The sequence below is a fragment of the Bacillus rossius genome, chromosome 1 (genome assembly GCF_032445375.1).
Source record: "Bacillus rossius redtenbacheri isolate Brsri chromosome 1, Brsri_v3, whole genome shotgun sequence".
Lineage (NCBI taxonomy): Eukaryota > Metazoa > Arthropoda > Insecta > Phasmatodea > Bacillidae > Bacillus > Bacillus rossius.
Window position 1 is genome coordinate 64048260 of NC_086330.1, and position 19196 is coordinate 64067455.

The 19196-nt window shown below is 40.3% G+C and overlaps 1 protein-coding gene across 2 annotated transcripts in view; it reads left to right on the top strand.

Annotated features, from left to right (window-relative positions):
* LOC134536851 (bumetanide-sensitive sodium-(potassium)-chloride cotransporter) overlaps nucleotides 1–19196 on the top strand; it is a 162671-nt gene that overhangs the window by 95645 nt on the left and 47830 nt on the right. For both annotated transcript variants that reach the window (XM_063376877.1, XM_063376887.1), the window contains exons 4-5: nucleotides 14486–14739; nucleotides 15687–15801. In XM_063376877.1, coding sequence (XP_063232947.1) covers nucleotides 14486–14739; nucleotides 15687–15801 — 369 coding nt within the window. The remainder of the gene's footprint in view (nucleotides 1–14485; nucleotides 14740–15686; nucleotides 15802–19196) is intronic.

The following is a 19196-nucleotide window of genomic DNA, read 5'->3' on the forward strand; positions in this document are numbered from 1 at the left end:
ACGCCGCCGCATGAGCAGGACATACGGACCCGCCCGAGACTCCTCCCAGGACGTGACGTCGCCCGTGTGGGGACGAGAGTCGACCCTTCTTGCCAGCCAGACATTACACACACCTGGCTCGCTATCGGCGTCGGGCACGCCTGCTGTGGGTTCAGGCGTCTTGCTGTTGGACGACACGTGAGAGAAACACGGTTTGCCAAGCACGCATTTATTTACACAGTTGTTTACTTACACGCCCTCGTGCACATAACAAGTTAAACTGCTAGAGACGGTCCGCGGCACGTGCCTGTATAAGTGAGATGCAGGCCACCCTCGTGGCTACGTGAGAGATTGCCGTATGTTGGTTTCAGAGCCCCGTGAAGGAAATAATAAGAATTAAACATCTCTGACGATCGAGGCAAGGCCCCGAGGATACGTAGAGAGCGATTAGGAACAGTTAAGACGAGAAAACTGAAGTAATTAGCAGCGATGCGATGGGATGAAGTCCCCTGGGCGTAGACGCGTCTTACCTCGGCCGGTGGTGATGCGCGCTCTCCGAGGTATCATGGCGCCTCCGCGCCGAACAAGTGAAACCGTTATATTTGTTTTAAATCGTGTCACAGGTTGTTAGAAAGGAAAACATGAAACACCCGTACAAAAAAAAAGGCGTGTCTATTCACGCCCTGGTTACTTAAATAAAAACGATAAACTAAATTTCGATATTCAAATTGTGTCGGCTTCGGCCACTCTCGGGTCCGCTTCGTGAGCGTTATATGGATTACAAAAAATGTATAAATAATAAGACGTTCTATCAGATTGCTAAAAACATACTCTGGGGCCAAAAAAGGAAAAAAAAAAAAAAAGTTTACAATACGTTTTATTACAGAATTACGGGGATGTCGCACTGAAGTACCCTCAGTGGTGTGGTACCCTCTTGTGGTGGTTCGTGGCGCGCTGTTCAAACACTAACACGCAACACACGCACACGTACGGCGGCGGTGCAATGCCGGGAAGGAAAGATTGATGGTGGAGGAAAAAGAAGTTGAGTTAAAGGCATAAAACTTTTAGCACTTAAATTAATTAGCTTTTTTCCCTTTAAATAATAATTTGAAAATCCAAAGTACATATGTGGAAGTACATGTGCTTAAAACGTTATAATTTTTTTTTGTTATGTTGTGTGATAATGTTTGAATATTGAAGGAAAATAATACTTTTGTGGATATTAAGAGATAGTTAATATCAGGAGTTGAGAGATTCCATTGTTCAGAAAGGTAATGAATGACTTCATAAATTTACTGTTTCACTACATTTCACTATATGCATCTAGCAATTAGTTTAGGGGCAGGCATTTTTCGCGAAAATATCTGAATGCGCATTAGACTGCAACAAGGTGTACATGTACCTGTGGTTTCTTCCTTGTGATTGGCGGCCGTCTGCGAGAGAAGTCGTTGCCTTATTTGACAGAGACACTCAGGACACGTTTGCTCCCGCACTGAATCACTGTGATTGGTGTTGTAACAATCGATATGTACCTGGGAGAAACTCACCCAATCACGAAACACAGACGATGCTACAGTGTTTTGACTTTCATCTAGTCTCGAAATCTTTTCGCGAAATTTGCATGCCCCTAGTTATTGTCTGTAAATAGTGACCTGAAACTCCAACTAAAATATTATGATGGAAAATTTGGCTAATTCTGCAGTTATGCCCTTCATGCAGCCTGAACATTCGCGATAAGCTGTAATTACATTTTGGCTGCTGCTTTGTCCTCTCTTCCAATGTTTCTTTACTTCTTTGTAGTCAGGGGTGCCCACAAGGTGGTGTAACGACGCAGACTGCGTCATTAAAATTTCAGGGGGGTGGGGGGTTGTCAAAAGACTAGAAAAAAATATATAATTTACATACTTATAGCTTCTAATGTGAAAATACGTTTCTAGTGCTTTGATAATTGAAAGGGATCTTGTATATCAAATTGGCAACCCCGCACTTTCCTCAACAAAAGCAGTTTGGCATCTGTCGGTTCAGGATGGTCCCTATCCCCGCTTCGACAATAAGTGCACACACGCATATGACCAAAATTATTATTATTAGAAAATTAGTTTAATTAATGCAAAATGTGACAAAAGATAATACTAAAAAAGTATAATATTATAAAATCATTGAGAAAATGGCACAAAAATTTCGGGGGGGGGGGGGGGCCATCATTAGGTTAGGGGGGGGGGGGGTGAGTCATAGTGTTTGGGGGGGGGGGGCACCTCTGTTGTAGTGGCGGGTACATAAAGGAATATATTTTGGAGATTAATTTGAGAGAAAAAAATAAAACAAGAATTCTTGTATTTAAAAAAAAACCTATGTCAAAAATGTTTGAAAGTTGCATTATCATTCTCAACATGCATCACTGCCTTTTGAGGTTTGTGATGTAAAAATTCATCTTGCATCACCCAACATACTGCCCTCACTGAAATCGTAGAAATTTTGACGTGACAACGTCTAATAAATCGATGAACGCGGGCTGCACGCACGAAAAAGTGTCCCGTAACGCACATTGTCCCACTACGGATGTCTCCTGTTATGCTCATTGTACGCATGCACGGAATGGTGGAATCTCTCTTCCACTCGATTGGAACAACCATCGATTTGACTTTTCAATCATGTTTTCGTCGTTTGAATTATTAATATTATGTAATTTAACGATCGTCCACCGATTTTCTGCATAATCGGTACGGTTATTTAAAAGTAATGTTGAATATTCATATACGTTTTTAACCAACAATGGTGTTTTACAGTTACACATAATAATTCAAATTACACCCGGGATCTTTTGCACAATGTTTTAAAAAATATTGTAACACATTATAAATAAGTTTGGTGTATTTGGGATGCGTATTTGATATTAAATCGTATTATAAAAACGAAATAATATTCCCTTACGGTGCTGCTATCTATGGTGACGGACGCGAACAGAACGAATCGTGCTATCTATCAACTACACGTGAACTGTTTCGTCGACTGTTTATAAAGTGAAGTGAAAAGTTAATGTGGTTTTCATAGCTTATTACAACAACAATTTCGGCAATAAAGATTAATTATTCTTTCATTTTAAAACTATGATTATTAGTATAATTTCGAGTATTTATTTGTCATGTCCTGCATTTGCCCTCGGCCTCCTCTCTCTGCAACCAACATGGCCGCCTCGCAATGAAAGCTGTATCCCAACAGGCTGTCCTTACCCCAGAGAAATCTGGGGAAATATAGCAGTAATATTGAATTTGTGTTTTTACTTACTGCTCTCCTCTCCCTCTCTCTTTCTCTTCCTTCCTCTGGAGCGGCCTTCGGGATTATGCTCTGGAATCCTTTGCTGGAGTGGCCTTCGGGATTACGCTCTAGCATCCTTCCTCCCCTGGAGCGGCCTTCGGGATTACGCTCTAGACTCCCTTCCCCCCTTGGAGCGGCCCTTCGGGGATTTCGCTCTAGGCTCCTGTTTCCCCCCCCTTTTCCTTATCTTCGCTCATGCCAAGCAAGAGGGCAGGCAGACGACATTCCAGGCAGGGCAACCACCAGCCAGCCGAGAAGGTGAAGCCAGCGCAGGAATATCATCTGGGCTACTTCTCTTCAGGCCCAGTGGCGCCTAGTCCTATCTACAGTCCCCTCCATTCCTTCGACTTTCCATCAGTCCCCTATTCCCCAGAACACCCACCCTCTGCAGCGCCCCTCTTCCCTCATCCTCCCCAGCTGCTATCCCCCATCAAGTCCAGCCCCCACCCCTCCTCCCCATCGACATTCCCCCCCTTCCGGACCGGCGGCCACCCAAGCCCTACGAGGAGGGCAGCCAGCCCCAGGACCCTCGGCCGCAGCCCATCTCGGCCAGACTCACTGCCCGCCTGCAGGAACTCTTCGGTAGCGCCTGAATCCGCTACACCTCGGGGGTTTTCACCCCCACCTTAAAACCATCCATCGCCTACGGTCTCCGGCTGGGACACGTCAATTTGGCGCCCAACGTGGGGCCAGCAACAGTCTGGATAGGCTGAGAACCACGACCTACCACTGCTAGAGCTTCTCATCACAGCCAGAGCAACACCCACTTCCAGGAGTGCAGAAAACACCTGGTGGCGCCCAACCCAACTGAAGGATGTCTTCTGGATCCTGTGCAGCACCCCGTTGCAGTGTACCGGATGGACCCAGCATTCCCTGTGTATGCTGCAATGCCCAGTTTCACCTACAATGCCTTGGTATCGTGGAACAAGTCATTGAACAGGCGTATATCCACATATGCCAGCCCTGCAGACAACTTCTGGTCGAGAAGAAGCCAACAGTTCCAGCTCCCCGGCGCTGCTTTGCGCCGAACTGCCCTGGGACAGCCCTAGTCCTCGTCACCTGCCAGGCCTGCCATCGCGACTACCATCTCGCCTGTCTAGGCTGGGAAGATACACCACTGGACCTTGCTGGGATGTCGTTTACCTGCGCCCAGTGTAGAGTGAATCCCACTTTACCTTCAAGTACAAGATCTGCAAGTGTACCTCGGCCCTTTAGGGGTCAGGATCATGAGGAACCTGTGCAAGCTGTACACCAATGGGAGCAAGCCCTACGGGCACATGCAATCCACCCCACCGAATGGGTGGACCAGATAGGTCCATTACTACTTGGGGAAGCCTCTAGATGGTGGAATAACCATGACGGTCTGTATGACACCTGGGAAGAGTTCACAGGGGGCTTCCTGAACCATTTTGGAAACCAATCAAGACTGGCAAATCTTACTGCCCAATTATATGGTACCAAACAAAAGGAAGGAGAGGATGTCGAAAGTTTCTTACTACAGAAAAGGAAACTTTATAAGAGGCTACACCCAGGGAGAGACCCAAATGAATTTCTTCCTACCTTGTTGGAGCTGGTGCGGCCCAACCTTCGGGCATTTCTGCGGCATCCACCTCCCGAGAATTTATCCGAACTTATGGTTCGAGCCACTACCGTGCAGCGAGACTGTCTCGAAACTAGGGGCACTGTAACAAGCAAACCGTGGTCACCACCAACCCCGGTACAGGAATATGCTACCCCCAACAAAAGATTGCCTAAGTGTTGGCACTGTCCTGAACAGCACTTTCATCAAGACTGCCCAGTGCTCCGCTGCCAACAGTCTGAAAGGAACAGCCTCAACACAGTAGAACCCTGGAGGGAAAGAGTGGTGCCAACGAGCCCTACCCCTACACCGAAGGTAGAAAACCTCAACTCCCAAGCTCGGCTCGAAAGTAGACCGACCCCGAGCCTTATGTGCGTACAGCACCACCCACAACAAGAACTGCCAAGAGTCAAGGTGCAACTGGACTCACAGCCCATTCAGGCTCTTATCGACTCAGCCGCCACCACTAATTTTGTGCACGAGAGTATTGTGCAGAGAACAGGGACCCCTATTAAGTCCCAACCCCAAATGGCCCAGCTTGCCACCCAGGGATCCACCATGACCTTACTGGGCAATGCTGTGGTACAATGCTGCATAGCCGATGTGGAGATGGAGATCCCATGTCTGGTCGCTAAGGACCTTCGAGAAGAACTCGTGCTGGGCCAAGATTGGCTCACCCAGCAGCAGGCGACATTGGACTTCGAAGATAAAACTATACACTTCGGACGAACGTCCCGCCGAACTCTTAACTGGGGCACCAAAGGAATGGTTGACCGGAACACCCCTAATCAAAGTGGTGTTAACCCTAATCCTGGAAATTGCACAGAACAAGGAGACTACCCTATGGTTGGGTTGATGCAAGGGGACCAGCGACCCCAAGAAACTCCTTCCCCACGCTCTGCCACAACCAAGCTGAGCCAAAATAACTCAGGCAGTGGTTTTCAATGGCGTCAGAAAGGAGAAACCCCAAAAGGGAAATTAACCATGCAGTCGTGGAGACAGCCGTTGAGCGACGCCTCCATAAAAGCAAGGTGCAACTGGAATAGAGAGTCCTTTCAAGACCGAGGACTATGGATTCCCCAGAACAGGATTCACCTGCTGCCATGGAGACAGAAAACAGATCTGTCATCAATACCCCGCAACCCCAGGAACCTGCTAGTCCCTCCTCACCAGGACAAGATTGTGCCTCCAGAACCCTCAGACCACGGGACTGGCTGGTCAGACCAGCCCGCTACCGACTAACCTCCCCATAGTGCAGTGGCCAGTGTAGCGAGGTCAGCCCTGGGACTGAAGCCCAGGGTACTGACCTCTGGCAGGTGCAACGATCCAGGCCGAGGCCACAGAGGGAGGGGGCGAATTGTCATGTCCTGCATTTGCCCTCGGCCTCCTCTCTCTGCAACCAACATGGCCGCCTCGCAAAGAAAGCTGTATCCCAACAGGCTTCTCTACACCAGCCGTGGGATATAGGCTAAGAGTGGTGTCGCGAACATATCATAGATGGCAGCACGCATCTTTTGAATGGTTATAGCAGTGCATATGGATTTATTAATGACTGGATCATATAAAATGTGTATCAGTGATATGTATGTTATAAGTAAATAATATCCTAGTGTGTGAATTACTGGGGAGGGCACAGGATGGCCTGTTTTTCTGTATTGGGGAAAGATTGTCACTTTGTCAGTGACCAATGTCTGAAGGAGCTGTATATAAGCTAGGTCGAAATGTGCCTAGCCAGAGATCCTTACCCCAGAGAAATCTGGGGAAATATAGCAGTAATATTGAATTGGTGTTTTTACTTACTGCTCTCCTCTCCCTCTCTCTTTCTCTTCCTTCCTCTGGAGTGGCCTTCGGGATTATGCTCTGGAATCCTTCCTCCCCTGGAGCGGCCTTCGGGATTACGCTCTAGACTCCCTTCCCCCCTTGGAGCGGCCCTTCGGGGATTTCGCTCTAGGCTCCTGTTTCCCCCCCCCTTTTCCTTATCTTCGCTCATGCCAAGCAAGAGGGCAGGCAGACGACATTCCAGGCAGGGCAACCACCAGCCAGCCGAGAAGGTGAAGCCAGCGCAGGAATATCATCTGGGCTACTTCTCTTCAGGCCCAGTGGCGCCTAGTCCGATCTACAGTCCCCTCCATTCCTTCGACTTTCCATCAGTCCCCTATTCCCCAGAACACCCACCCTCTGCAGCGCCCCTCTTCCCTCATCCTCCCCAGCTGCTATCCCCCATCAAGTCCAGCCCCCCCCTCCTCCCCATCGACATTCCCCCCCTTCCGGACCGGCGGCCACCCAAGCCCTACGAGGAGGGCAGCCCATCTCGGCCAGACTCACTGCCCGCCTGCAGGAACTCTTCGGTAGCGCCTGAATCTGCTACACCTCGGGGGTTTTCACCCCCACCTTAAAACCATCCATCGCCTACGGTCTCCGGCTGGCAAGGGCGCCCATATGATAATTTGTAGGGGGGGGCCAGACTTAGGGGTATGAAGTATTTTTAATATTTTGGAAGACTAACTGCGGCCTGTTACTAGCCATAAAATAGTTCCAGTTCTGACCCTGTTAAAATTTTTTGTCCTGTTACTAAAATAATAGACCACAGTACTCATTCGCCATAAAAAAAGCTTTATTGGCTACTTTATTAATTAAATAATAACTATTTTATTGTAACAAGTGAATTTTTAGCAACACAAATGCAGGAATACAGTCCTTATATTTTTGCAGCGTCTCGGGAACACGAATATCAAGAATACAGTCCTTCAACTCATTGCTCTCTTTACCCCTAAATAAATGTCGCGTACAAATTAAATTAAAATAATTATAAAGATTAAACGTGTTGGTCAAAAGATTTAACTTTGGGAGAGAAACGATTTAAATATGTTATCACAGTAGGAAAATAGTTGTTTTTAAATGTAACGCCTGAACTATGCTTATAATTATAGTCAATTTTTTTTCAACTGTTGTTTACCTTTACCACGGCGATATTGTATCACACAAAATATTCCCTCGTTCACAGTTAAATGAATATTAGTATGTTTTGATATAAATCATAATTGCTTATCATTTAGAATTAGCACAGATGGATTCAGTAGTCGAGGACTATAAGTTTATTTAGTGATAGTAAAGCTTCAAATTACAAATGTGAAATCTGTTTACAATATTCAAATAAGATATAAGTTACTAAAAAAGGAATTGTTTCAAATCATGTAACTTCAAACTCAATTTAATATTATCAGCTCAGATCATGTTATCAATGAGTGCCTTTAAACAGTGCTTACGGCTATTTTTGCTCAATGGTGTCAGCAAATTGGACCACTGGATATGAACTACACTTAAGGGACAAGGTAAATTCTCAAAAGTAAATTGCAAAGTTAAGTTATTAATCAAACAGCAACTTCTAATTCCATCTGATCAGACACAAAATCAACATTATAGTTAGAACAAATTAAAATTTAGTTCATACCAAAAATTATTCACAATAAAATTAAATTGAAGATGAACTTCTGGAAAATTAGTGTGATCTCAGATTATATGAAAATAAATTGATTTAGGTACTTGATAATCGATAGTTCAAGGGACTCCCGAAAATTGTTCAAATGCTATTCAATACGACGGCAACCAACCTCCGTCAGTACTGTACATGCGAAAGTATGACGACACAGATGACCCCTGGCTCTGAAACAGAGCTGTGCGTGGTCCGGGAAATATGGCTGCTCACTGCCGCTGCTTCCTTCCTCGCAGTGGGAAAGGTCTTGTTCGGTACGCACCAATGGTCGATTTCGAAGTTCTGTGTGAAACACAGCGCCCTCAACTGCTTCTATATCGCCACTGTCGGTCAATCGTTGGCCTTCCTTCCTTCCGGCTGGAGCGGTTTTGATATGAACTTGCAGAAATTATTCTCCTCAGCTCGATTCTCTTTAGCCAAAAATGTTGATCGCTGGCATTACAGCACGTTGAACAGCGTCAGGAATCAGTCTTGCAGGCTGTAAACTTAGTTGACTGGTTTCATTCGTTTCCGTCGTGAAAATTTGATAGTTCGTTTCAAAGCAAGCAATAGATCGTGAAGTAACCCTATCGTGGTTGCAGTTTATCGCCTACGATGATTAAAATTTGATGTCACAATAATTTAATTCATTAATACTACTTCTGCCACATAGCTTTATTAGTAAAAACTTGAATGTCAGTCGAAACTATAATAAAATCGTGCAAAATTGTTATGTCGTGGATAATCAAAAGTAGGTAATAACGATGTCTCTTCAAAACCGTGGTAGAACGAATACTCCTTTTTTCTAAAGAATGTACTTTTCCTTTGCTATTTAAACGACTTTCAGATGTCAAAACACAAAACATAAGCTGAATGTCCTAGCTATCGCTATTCGCTGGATATGCTAGCCAATCATTAACTTTCTTACAAGTTCATCTTCTTATAATAATTAAATTTATTGTTCAACACATGAATGTCAATGGGTTATTTATAAAATATGAACATTTTATGAAACAAGCAAAGATAAAAAAGAGGAATTTCATATCAGTGTCTAAACACAATCATAGAGGATTAACCTAATTTAAGTTAACAGAATTGTTAAGTATGAATAAAGTATAAGAATTTAAATTTCAGTATCTTATGCTTCTCTACCTTCATAATTTAATACAGAAAACAAATTAAAAATGCACACATCACACAATTTTTCACTAGTATTGACATAAAAAGAAAATTTTAAGATAAATTAATATGCATAAGTTTGATTACGGATTTGACTATAATATTTATCTGAAAAAGCAAACTGTAAATTTATTTTCTTTTTGCCGAACAAGTCAAGCACTTTGTCCTCGAAACCAGGGTTTTTCACTCTTTTCCTGTGGACACTTAGAAGGCACAAGCTGGACAGACGGTCCTCGCCAGTAGTACTTCTCAGCCACGTCTTCACTTTACGCAGTGTGCTGAAAGAACGCTCTATTGTGCAAGTTGTGGGGGTATGGTTTGGTAGAATATAAGCAGTCTCCTTAGGTACTGATGGGTAAAACATTGTTTCTGAAAGTATATCATGGAGCTTTGTTTTTTCCAAACATTCCGTATTCGTCCAGACGTCATACCATACTCTGGCTTCTGCTTCCAAGTTGTCGATTTGATAAAACTTTTGCAAACTTTTTATGTTTCTCATGAAATCTTTCGTCTCCTTTTTCATCAAATGTAGTTGAAGAATTCCACCTTTGAGAGGTATGCCTTTATCTCTTTCAAATCTTGTAGTAAGAGACATAATTATAGAATCCATGTACGGATTGTAAATTGCAACTTTGAAATAGTCTTCAGGTGATGAGCACTGGACATTCACGTTACATCTGTGGGTCTGTCTTCCAGCCAATATTGGGATTTTTATATCTATGTCAAGCTCATTACAGTCTTCTTTTACTGCCTCGAAAATGGTTTTGAATTCGTCATTGCTTTCTCTCTGCTTTTGAAATTTTTCTAGCAGGTCAGTATTGATGTATCTGTCACCACACAAAAGTTAACATGATGCAGTGCGTGGTGCAGCTGTGGTTAGTGGCTGTGAGGTCACTTTATATCACTCGTGCAATGAGGCAAGTTATGGAATGTTAAAAAAATAATAAATAAGGGGAACGCAGGGGAGGGCAGAGGGCGGACGGCAGTCATTGTTTTTACTATTTAATATTATATATATTCCGTTCAATAAATTATAACATGTATCTTCAGGGGGTGGGGTGTTTAAAATTTTATGAAGATAACGTTTTTACGAATGCAATCCAAGCGACCGTGAGCGTACGTAAAATCGGGATTCCAGTGTGAATTGCTTCCGAGTCTACTGAAGGTAGCGGAATCCTTATCCTTTTAAACACTTTTGAAGGAAAAAATAAAGTTTTCCTCTAAGTTCAAAATTCCAACATAAATTTTACGTTGTAAACTTTTCTGAACAATAATTCTTATTTGAGTAACTTTAATGGTGTAAGCTTACCTTAAAAATTATTGTGTATTTTCTGAGCGGATGTGATGAATGAGGAAAACTAAGAAGCACTACATAATAACAATGGTTTTTATCTTTACACTTTTCACTTATTTATTTACAATTAAGTTATTTATACTGACTGAATACACTAAACTAAATCTAGACCAGATGCATAAAACTGTAGATCTAAAGACTATTGAAAAATCTCTGTTTTGAGATGTTATTTGTGAACATACACATTATTATGACGAAAAAGTAGCAAAACATTTCGCCGTCTGCAAGCACATGTCAATTGTCGCGTCGTCTAACTCTGACTGGTCTAAATCTGTTGTGTTGTGTTATCGAGTGAGCTTGGGCAGGATTACGAAGGGGAATGACTCGCCACGGGCGTTGCGCTTGAACAGCGTTTTCTCCCTGTACACAACACCTTATATCGCAGCAGCAGAAACTAATGCTTGAACTAACAAAAAATGAAGTAGACATGTAAAAAACGATATAAAATAATAGATTCGTGTTGAACCACTTCTACATAATACCGAATTTAAATAATTTTCTTTAAAGTAAAACACCTGACTACACTATATATTTTTTCCTTCCCTGAAAGCTAGGGGGGGGCCACGGCCCCCCCCTGCCCCCGGGTATGGGCGCCCTTGCCGGCTGGGACACGTCATATTCTTCTATTATTCAAATAAAAATGATTCAATTTTATTCATAAAAGTATGCAATCATTTCATCAATGTTTTGTTATGACGTTGTCACGTTAAACTATCGTCCGTAAACCGACTTTACAGACAACCATTTTTTTTTTCATTTCTCCTTCCTTTACTCAATGTCTCCTTCTTGCATCTGCCACTGCTTCTATGTGTGTTTGTGTTCCATTGTAACATAAATAAAAGTGTGTGTGTAATTCAGTACATGTGATAAAAGTGAAACTCCTTTGGCAATTGAAACCTTGACTGGTAAGGGTAAAACGGCAGAGAGAGAAAAAGAGAAAGAATACAATTTTCTAAAAATAACACAGCACAGGTTTTTTTTTTGCTTTCATTTCTTTTTCAAGAATTTAAGAATCCTAACCTTTTTTATATTTATTATAAATTTGGTTAAAAAATTTAATGCACATGGATTTACAAAATTTTCACTTCAAAATAACTACTCAGTATATCAAAATTATTGATCAATCAATAATGATTAATTAACAGTAAATATTACTCACTGTTGAAATACACCATGCATGTTACTGTTTCTTCAAACAATTCTGTCATTTGGAATATGCCAAATCTCTGAACGAAATATGAAATTCATAATAGGTAGCTCTATCTATGCGGAAAATGCAGGGACTGTCTCGACAGCACTATCTACACTACTGGTTGAACAAGGAGGAACGCAAGCATGCTGGTAACAAATATAAAATTCAAGGCATTCACAGTTGACAGTATAGGATACCTATATCTATTTTCTGAAACAAGCACATTTACACACTCTGTCTTATTCTTTCGTTCATCCATCTCTCTCATTTCTATTTTTTTGGGCGGGGATGAATTATTGCATAATCAGGAGAACAAAAACAATCCTAGAAATTTATATACCATAATGCTCTCTTTACATCTCTCTGGCCACTTACCTATTCTCTGTCCTTTTTGCATCAAAAACGTTTCACAAAAATGTTTCATAAAAAAGTTGCACATTAAAATTTCGGCCTTGAAATCGTACACTCATTAATTACGCAAAATAATTTTCACTTCATTTACAACATTATTTCCAAATACTTACATTCAGTGGTGGATCCAAAGTTCAAAGAAGTTTGAAGGGTAAGGGGGGGGGGGGGGGGGTGGTTGGTTTTGCTTGGAGCTCCCGATCGCAACATAAATTTAATAATTAACTTTTATCTGAAGGAGGAAAAAACTGGGGGGAAAACCTTTCTTGAATCTGATAACCTACTTCTCTCATTAGCTTCTGGTTCTGCTTTTGCTCCAATTTATGTTACATGGTGCATATCACCTACGAACATCCTGTGAAAAGTTCTCAACAGCAACTTTGTAAATGGACTGTCATGGGCCACCATTTCTACAGTGTGTGGTCACGATAGTTACAGCCGTGTGGGGACCACAGTGAGTGGTGAGACTATTTGGCTCCTCCCAAGGTGGTCAGGGTTTGGTTCGGTTTCCCCATTGGGGTCAAACCCAGGTTTCCCGCTAGTGGGAGACATGTTGGACATAGCAGTGGGTCATTGGGTTTTCATGGGATATGCCTGCTCCCATTTCCTCCACCAATGCAGTCCATCACTGCTACGTTCACATCAGTTCTTTACTCACCGTCTCTTAATGACCTCCATGATGACGAGACATTAAGGCTCAGTTTCACACGCCGGGTTGGTTACTTCATTTTCTTGTCAATACTAGTAAATATAGGATATTTGCTGTAGATTTATTTCAATAACTCTTTTGCGTTCGTTGGTAGATCACAAATGTTGTCACCACATAAATATTTATATTTACTAAACATTATTTTTGAGTTGGAAAAAAGGTCACCTAAGTAATCAATTATGTAACACTTGTGTAATTTGATTTAGTTAACCTGTATGTGTATGTTGAGAAAATTTGAGGTGAAACAAATGTGAGGGAGTTGTCATGACAAATTTAAAGGAAAACCTCTAAAATAATGGTAAGTAATAAAAAGAAAATGAAACTGCCAACATTGCATGTTAGACCTTATATTTTAAACCCCAATTCATCCTAAATATATTAATTTATTCAAGTATTAATGAATTCATATGTTAATTATTTAAGTATTAATTTGTTCATTTATTCATTTATGTATACAGTAAAACCTCATTAATAAAAACACTGTTAATACAAAACTCCCATTAATTTAAATTTTTTTTTCGGTCCCTAGATTAGCCTACATAGCAGTTATAGTGTTAAGTAATTGGTTTAATACAAAAATATGGTTATTATGTATTGTTTTTGAGCCATGGTTAACAATTACATGTAGTAAAGGGTAGTTAATACAAATAGCTCAGAAAAATGTAAAGAAACAATGTGAAGTTTCAAATAAAATAATATTAATGCCATTGGCATTTCTTTGGTTCACTGTAGGTTGGAAAAAAAAAAGCTAAGAATGATATTCTTTCTAAATGATATTTCTTTTCATAAGTACCTAGTTTTCAAACTTTTGCTGTATTCTTCTGTCTTAAATCCTTTAAAAAGTAGTACAGTATAAAAATTTTTGTTTAGCCACAGGTATAGCCTTCCTAAAATTGTATTTAACAATTCCTAAAAAAAAATGTACATTTGGTGGTGTATAAAATTCTGTGGAGGTTTCCTTGAAACATCTTCTATTTTTTTAGTTGCGTTATGCGTATACTAAATGATAAATATATTTATAACTTATTTTGATTTAGGAATTGTATAGAAATTGTGATTAAATTTTCTAATAGTATGGTTAATACAAACCTCAATTGATAAATTTATTTCAAGTTTGTATAGTTAAGTTTTAACTGTGGATTAATTTCTACATTAATTCACTCCTTCATCCATTCATTTATTCATTCATAAACAAATTTAAGTATTTATTTTATGCATTGATTGTATCATATATTTGTTTATTCATGAAACATATTTAGTCGTCTCCCTACACCAGCAGTGTCAATGCGCGTGTGCAGGAGGTACGTACTACATGATCTCCCGCTCGCTGGGCCCCGAGTTCGGGGGCTCGATCGGGCTGATATTCTCGCTGGCCAACGCCGTCGCCTGCGCCATGTACGTGGTGGGCTTCTGTGAGTCCATGCGCGACCTGCTCAAGTCCCTGGGCACCAAGATACTGGACGGGGGCGTCAACGACATGAGGATTGTCGGCGTCATCACCATCTTCGTGCTCCTGGCGATAGTGGTCGTAGGCATGGAGTGGGAGTCCAAGGTAACTCGCTTCCTTAATGTCGGATCTTGTGGTCCTGCACACCACAAACTTTATTTGGCATTCCTGTATTTTTTTTTCTATTTGTTTGTAACATTCTTAAAGTTTGATGCAGGAATAAAATAATTATATCATTGTGTTTTTTAATTTTTTTTTCTTAATTTTTCATGTATCATTCTTTTAATAGTTCTTGTAATGGAAAGGAATGATTTAAATGTTGTTTTGTGTACATATATTATAGCTGGTTTTCTCTGTATGACATAGAGAAACATGAAGAACAGACAAAGAGATGAATACCTACACAAACACACAGAAAAAAGTCAAAATCGGCCAATGCCACACGCTCATTGTATAGACAGCACAGGGGATTCCGTGGAAGGAATTTGACAGAAAAATATTACAGCACAGATAAACACAGTGGGCTGACGACGATGAGACAGTTGCAACAAGAATATTAAATTACTAAATTCATACAAAAAATGACCTTGGATAAACTTTGTCTGCATTTACTGTTCTTGTTGCAACTTCTCGTTGTTGTCAGCTCTCTGCATTTGTCTGTGCTGTGATATTGTTTTCTGACTAATTCCTTCCATGGAATAGTCTGTGCTGTCAATGCATTTAACTTTTAACATCGGTTGATTTGGGCTTGTTTTTTGTGCGTTGGTAAGCATTTTTTTTAGTCTGTTCTTGAGGTTTCTCTATGGCATACAGTGTAACATCAGCAATGGCATGTGCTGTGCCCAAAATAAATTTTTAAACTAATTTATTCTAAATTTAATGAGTGCAATTAATTCATCATATTAATATGTAATAGTTTAAAAAAATTAATATTAATTAAAAAAATTATTTTATATTTATTAATTGGCTGTCATGAGAGGTGACTCACTTTTCCTTGACTGATATGCAGTTCATAGTTGTAAAGGGGGCAATAACACATTGTTATGTTACAGGCACAAATGGTTCTCTTGGTTATACTGCTCGCAGCTATTGTAGATTTCATCATTGGCACATGTATTGGTCCTTTGAATGATGAAGACAAGGCTAGAGGATTTGAAGGCTACAGCAGTAAGTACACACACAATTTTCATTTTCATCATGAAGGTAACTTAATGCATTAAAAATTACTATTATGTTTATGATTTAAATGAATATTCAAAATCATTTTTAATTTTAATGTTTTTTGGTACATGATTATAAAATGCTGATTATTTTTGTTTTACCAAACTTTTCCCCCTCAAGTTTTTGAGTCTTTTAAGAGAATCATAATACCCTTAACCTGAGTTACAGTGACTAATACTGAAGATAACTTCAGTCTCGATTAGTTATAGGTTTTATCAATAAAGGTACCTAGAAATAGTACTTATAAGACAATTTAAATCACTTAGATAAAATGAGTTTTAAAATGTTTGTTTTGTCAATCAGAAGATACATAGTTTGCAACAATATTTAAGTAGGCTACCTACTGAATTAATTGTCTTGCTGGTATGAAAAGTTTATGCATAACTTTACATCAATCTTGATATGTTAAGAGTTACATTTCCACGACAATTCTTACTAGAAAAATTTCATCACACAGTACGACGAACACTCATAATCATGATTTTATCATGGGATGTCACTACTGAATACTGCAGCATCAGTAGATAATTATGTGTAGTGGCTCAATTTAGTCTTTAACATTTATGATCTTAATAAAATTAACTTCTTTATTAGAGTGGGAAGTAAAAGCTAAACATGTTTTGCATTCCTGAAAGAGTGAATTCTGTCTTATATTAAAAGAGAGATATCAGTTTTTAAAATTGCAAAATCATGTTCATCTTTGTGAACTGTACTACACATCAACAGATTTAATATTGTATCGCAGTAATGGTTATGTATTTTGTTTAAACATGCAATCATAAAACGTTCACTTCAGAATGTGAAGAATTACTTGAGTTAAACACTCTGTGGTGGGTTAGCAGTGTAATAGTGTAATGGTGCCAGTTAGGTGATTGCAGTGTGTTCAGCAGGTTTTAACTGATGTGTGATTGATTGCTGTATTATTAACTAACTATAGAATATTCTTTGTTTTCAACATCCTTCTAATCTATGAAGTATAACTCACTGGTAACTTTGCTAGGACTAGATACAACAAATCAGTCCATCTTGGATATAATTCTAAAATAACGGTACATTAGTGTATTTCATAATTAGTGTATATGGAGGGGAGGCATGGGGTTGTTACTACAAAAATAAATTTATAATACTGTAGTAAATAAAAATAGATATGTAATGCTTCAATACCTCACAACAGGCACGGTTGAATGAAATGTTTGTATGCTGTATGTAGACTGTTTGTAATGGAGCTAGGTAGCAATGTTAATCCACTGACTCCTCATCAAAGAGAAACTGACTTTGAATCCTGCATTTAGCCATCCAATTTATATTTTTTATGAATTTCTCAAAATCACTCCAGGTAAATGACTACATGGATGGTTCCGTGAGTAGTTTTGTTGTGTGTTCCTGTCCATAATGACCTTGTTGTTGACAAGATGTAAAACCCATCCAAATTAAAAATAAATAAACACCTGTACAGCATATGTCTTAACGTTTTGTATCACATACTCTGTCTTGCCCAAAACTGGCAGTGAAGAGAGTTTTGGTTTCAGCAGCTTGTGATTTTTTTCATTTATAACATTCAAGCAGCCTGTGCTGTTCATGTTTTCATAATAAATGTTTCTTACTTTTTGTTGCATATGACATCACATGGCTACTGATCGCTAGGAGCATTTGTTTACTTTATGGTTGTCAGTAAATGGGTGCCACAAGATGAGTGAACCAGTCAGAACTCTACACGTTGGGCTGTGACATCGTCCGCGTGGAAGCGAGACTTGAACCCCTTAGTTAGTAGCATCACAGGTATCGGTTTGCTCTTAGCGATGAACAATCTACTTACCATTGCAAGCTATAGACTAAGTGGGCTCTCAGAGGCGTCCCATGGGCCTCAAGTCTCGAAGCATCCTCACTACATGGTCGCTCCACAAAGAGAACACAGGGTTTCACAAAGGCCATTTGATTGTGGCGATTTGACATGTTCTCTCTCCGTCAACATCGATTAAAATGGTTCATAAGCCCTGTGGCACGAATCTGTTAAGGTGAGACTCGGCTCACCAAGGGGGCTAAGTGAACTAGTTTGTCATTGGTTCAAAAACGTTGGCTAGCCCCCAAGCTTGCTGAGCCGATGGAAGTAGTTCAGTGAATTGAAAGCAAGCACTGAGATTTTGGGAGTGTGGAGAGCATCCTAACCTAGGCGGCGGCTTAAGAGAGACTAATTATTACAAAACTATTATAATATTTAAATTAGGCCAGCTTCGGCAATGATTGACTCAGCTCAGAAGTGTTCAGGTTTTTGGCACATTTCTATTTGTATTATTATTAAAGGGAAGGCTGTCCTGATGTTTATACGCTGTCCACTGAAATCACATGGCCTTATAACAAAAACAAAAAGAAGTTGAAAATTTTTATTACTCTTTAATAGGGGTATGCAGCACTGATGCTATTATGTCTGTCTCCCTCCTTGTGGGAGTGGCTGGCGCGACATTTAAACACAAAACATTCATCCATCAAGGGCGGGAAGTTCAAATGCGAAGGGGTGGGCAGAGTGATAAGAGGGTGATGAAGGGGTACATTGGGCTCACAAGAGGAAGGGGAATGGCATAACCCCTGGTCGGTATCATTTATTTATTTATTGCCTTATTTTAAGTGGCGAAGTTAAGGCATACCGCCTTGTCTTACACTTAACCTATTGTAGTTCGGGGAGATATGCTCACGACTCTTTAAATTAAAAATAAAACGGACACACAAATTTTGAATGCGCTGAAACCTTTTGCATTGCACCTCGGTTAAATCGCCATAAACAGGATCGCAGTAATCAAAAATCGGGTTTATAAGTCACTCAATAAAATATTTTTTAACACAGGTCGGCAAAAGCTTTTTCAGACGTTTTAGGCCTTGCAAAGCGCCGAACGCCCGTCTACATACAAATGTTATATGCTGAGACCAGTTTAGTGAGTTATCAAGCATAATACCCAAGTTTTTAACTGTTGGTGAAATGTCCAATTTTTGTTTATCTAAAATTGTAGCAGGGATGCTAAATGAATTTACTACAGACTGCATAGAATTTGTCCCTAGCATTATTACCTGTGACTTAGAAGGATTTATTTGCAAACCATTTTTATCGACCATTTAAAAATACAATCAAGATCCATATTTAACTTACTAATAGCATTAATTAAATCGTGAGGTGGAAAAGACATGTAAACTTGTAAATCATCAGCATATAAGTGGTATCGACAGTGCTTAATGGATAGAGGAAGATCGTTAATGTGTAAGGAAAACAAAAGCGGGCCAAGCACGGAACCCTGTGGAACACCTGAGCTGACAAGGTGCCAGGCTGAAATTGAATTGCCAGATTTAACACA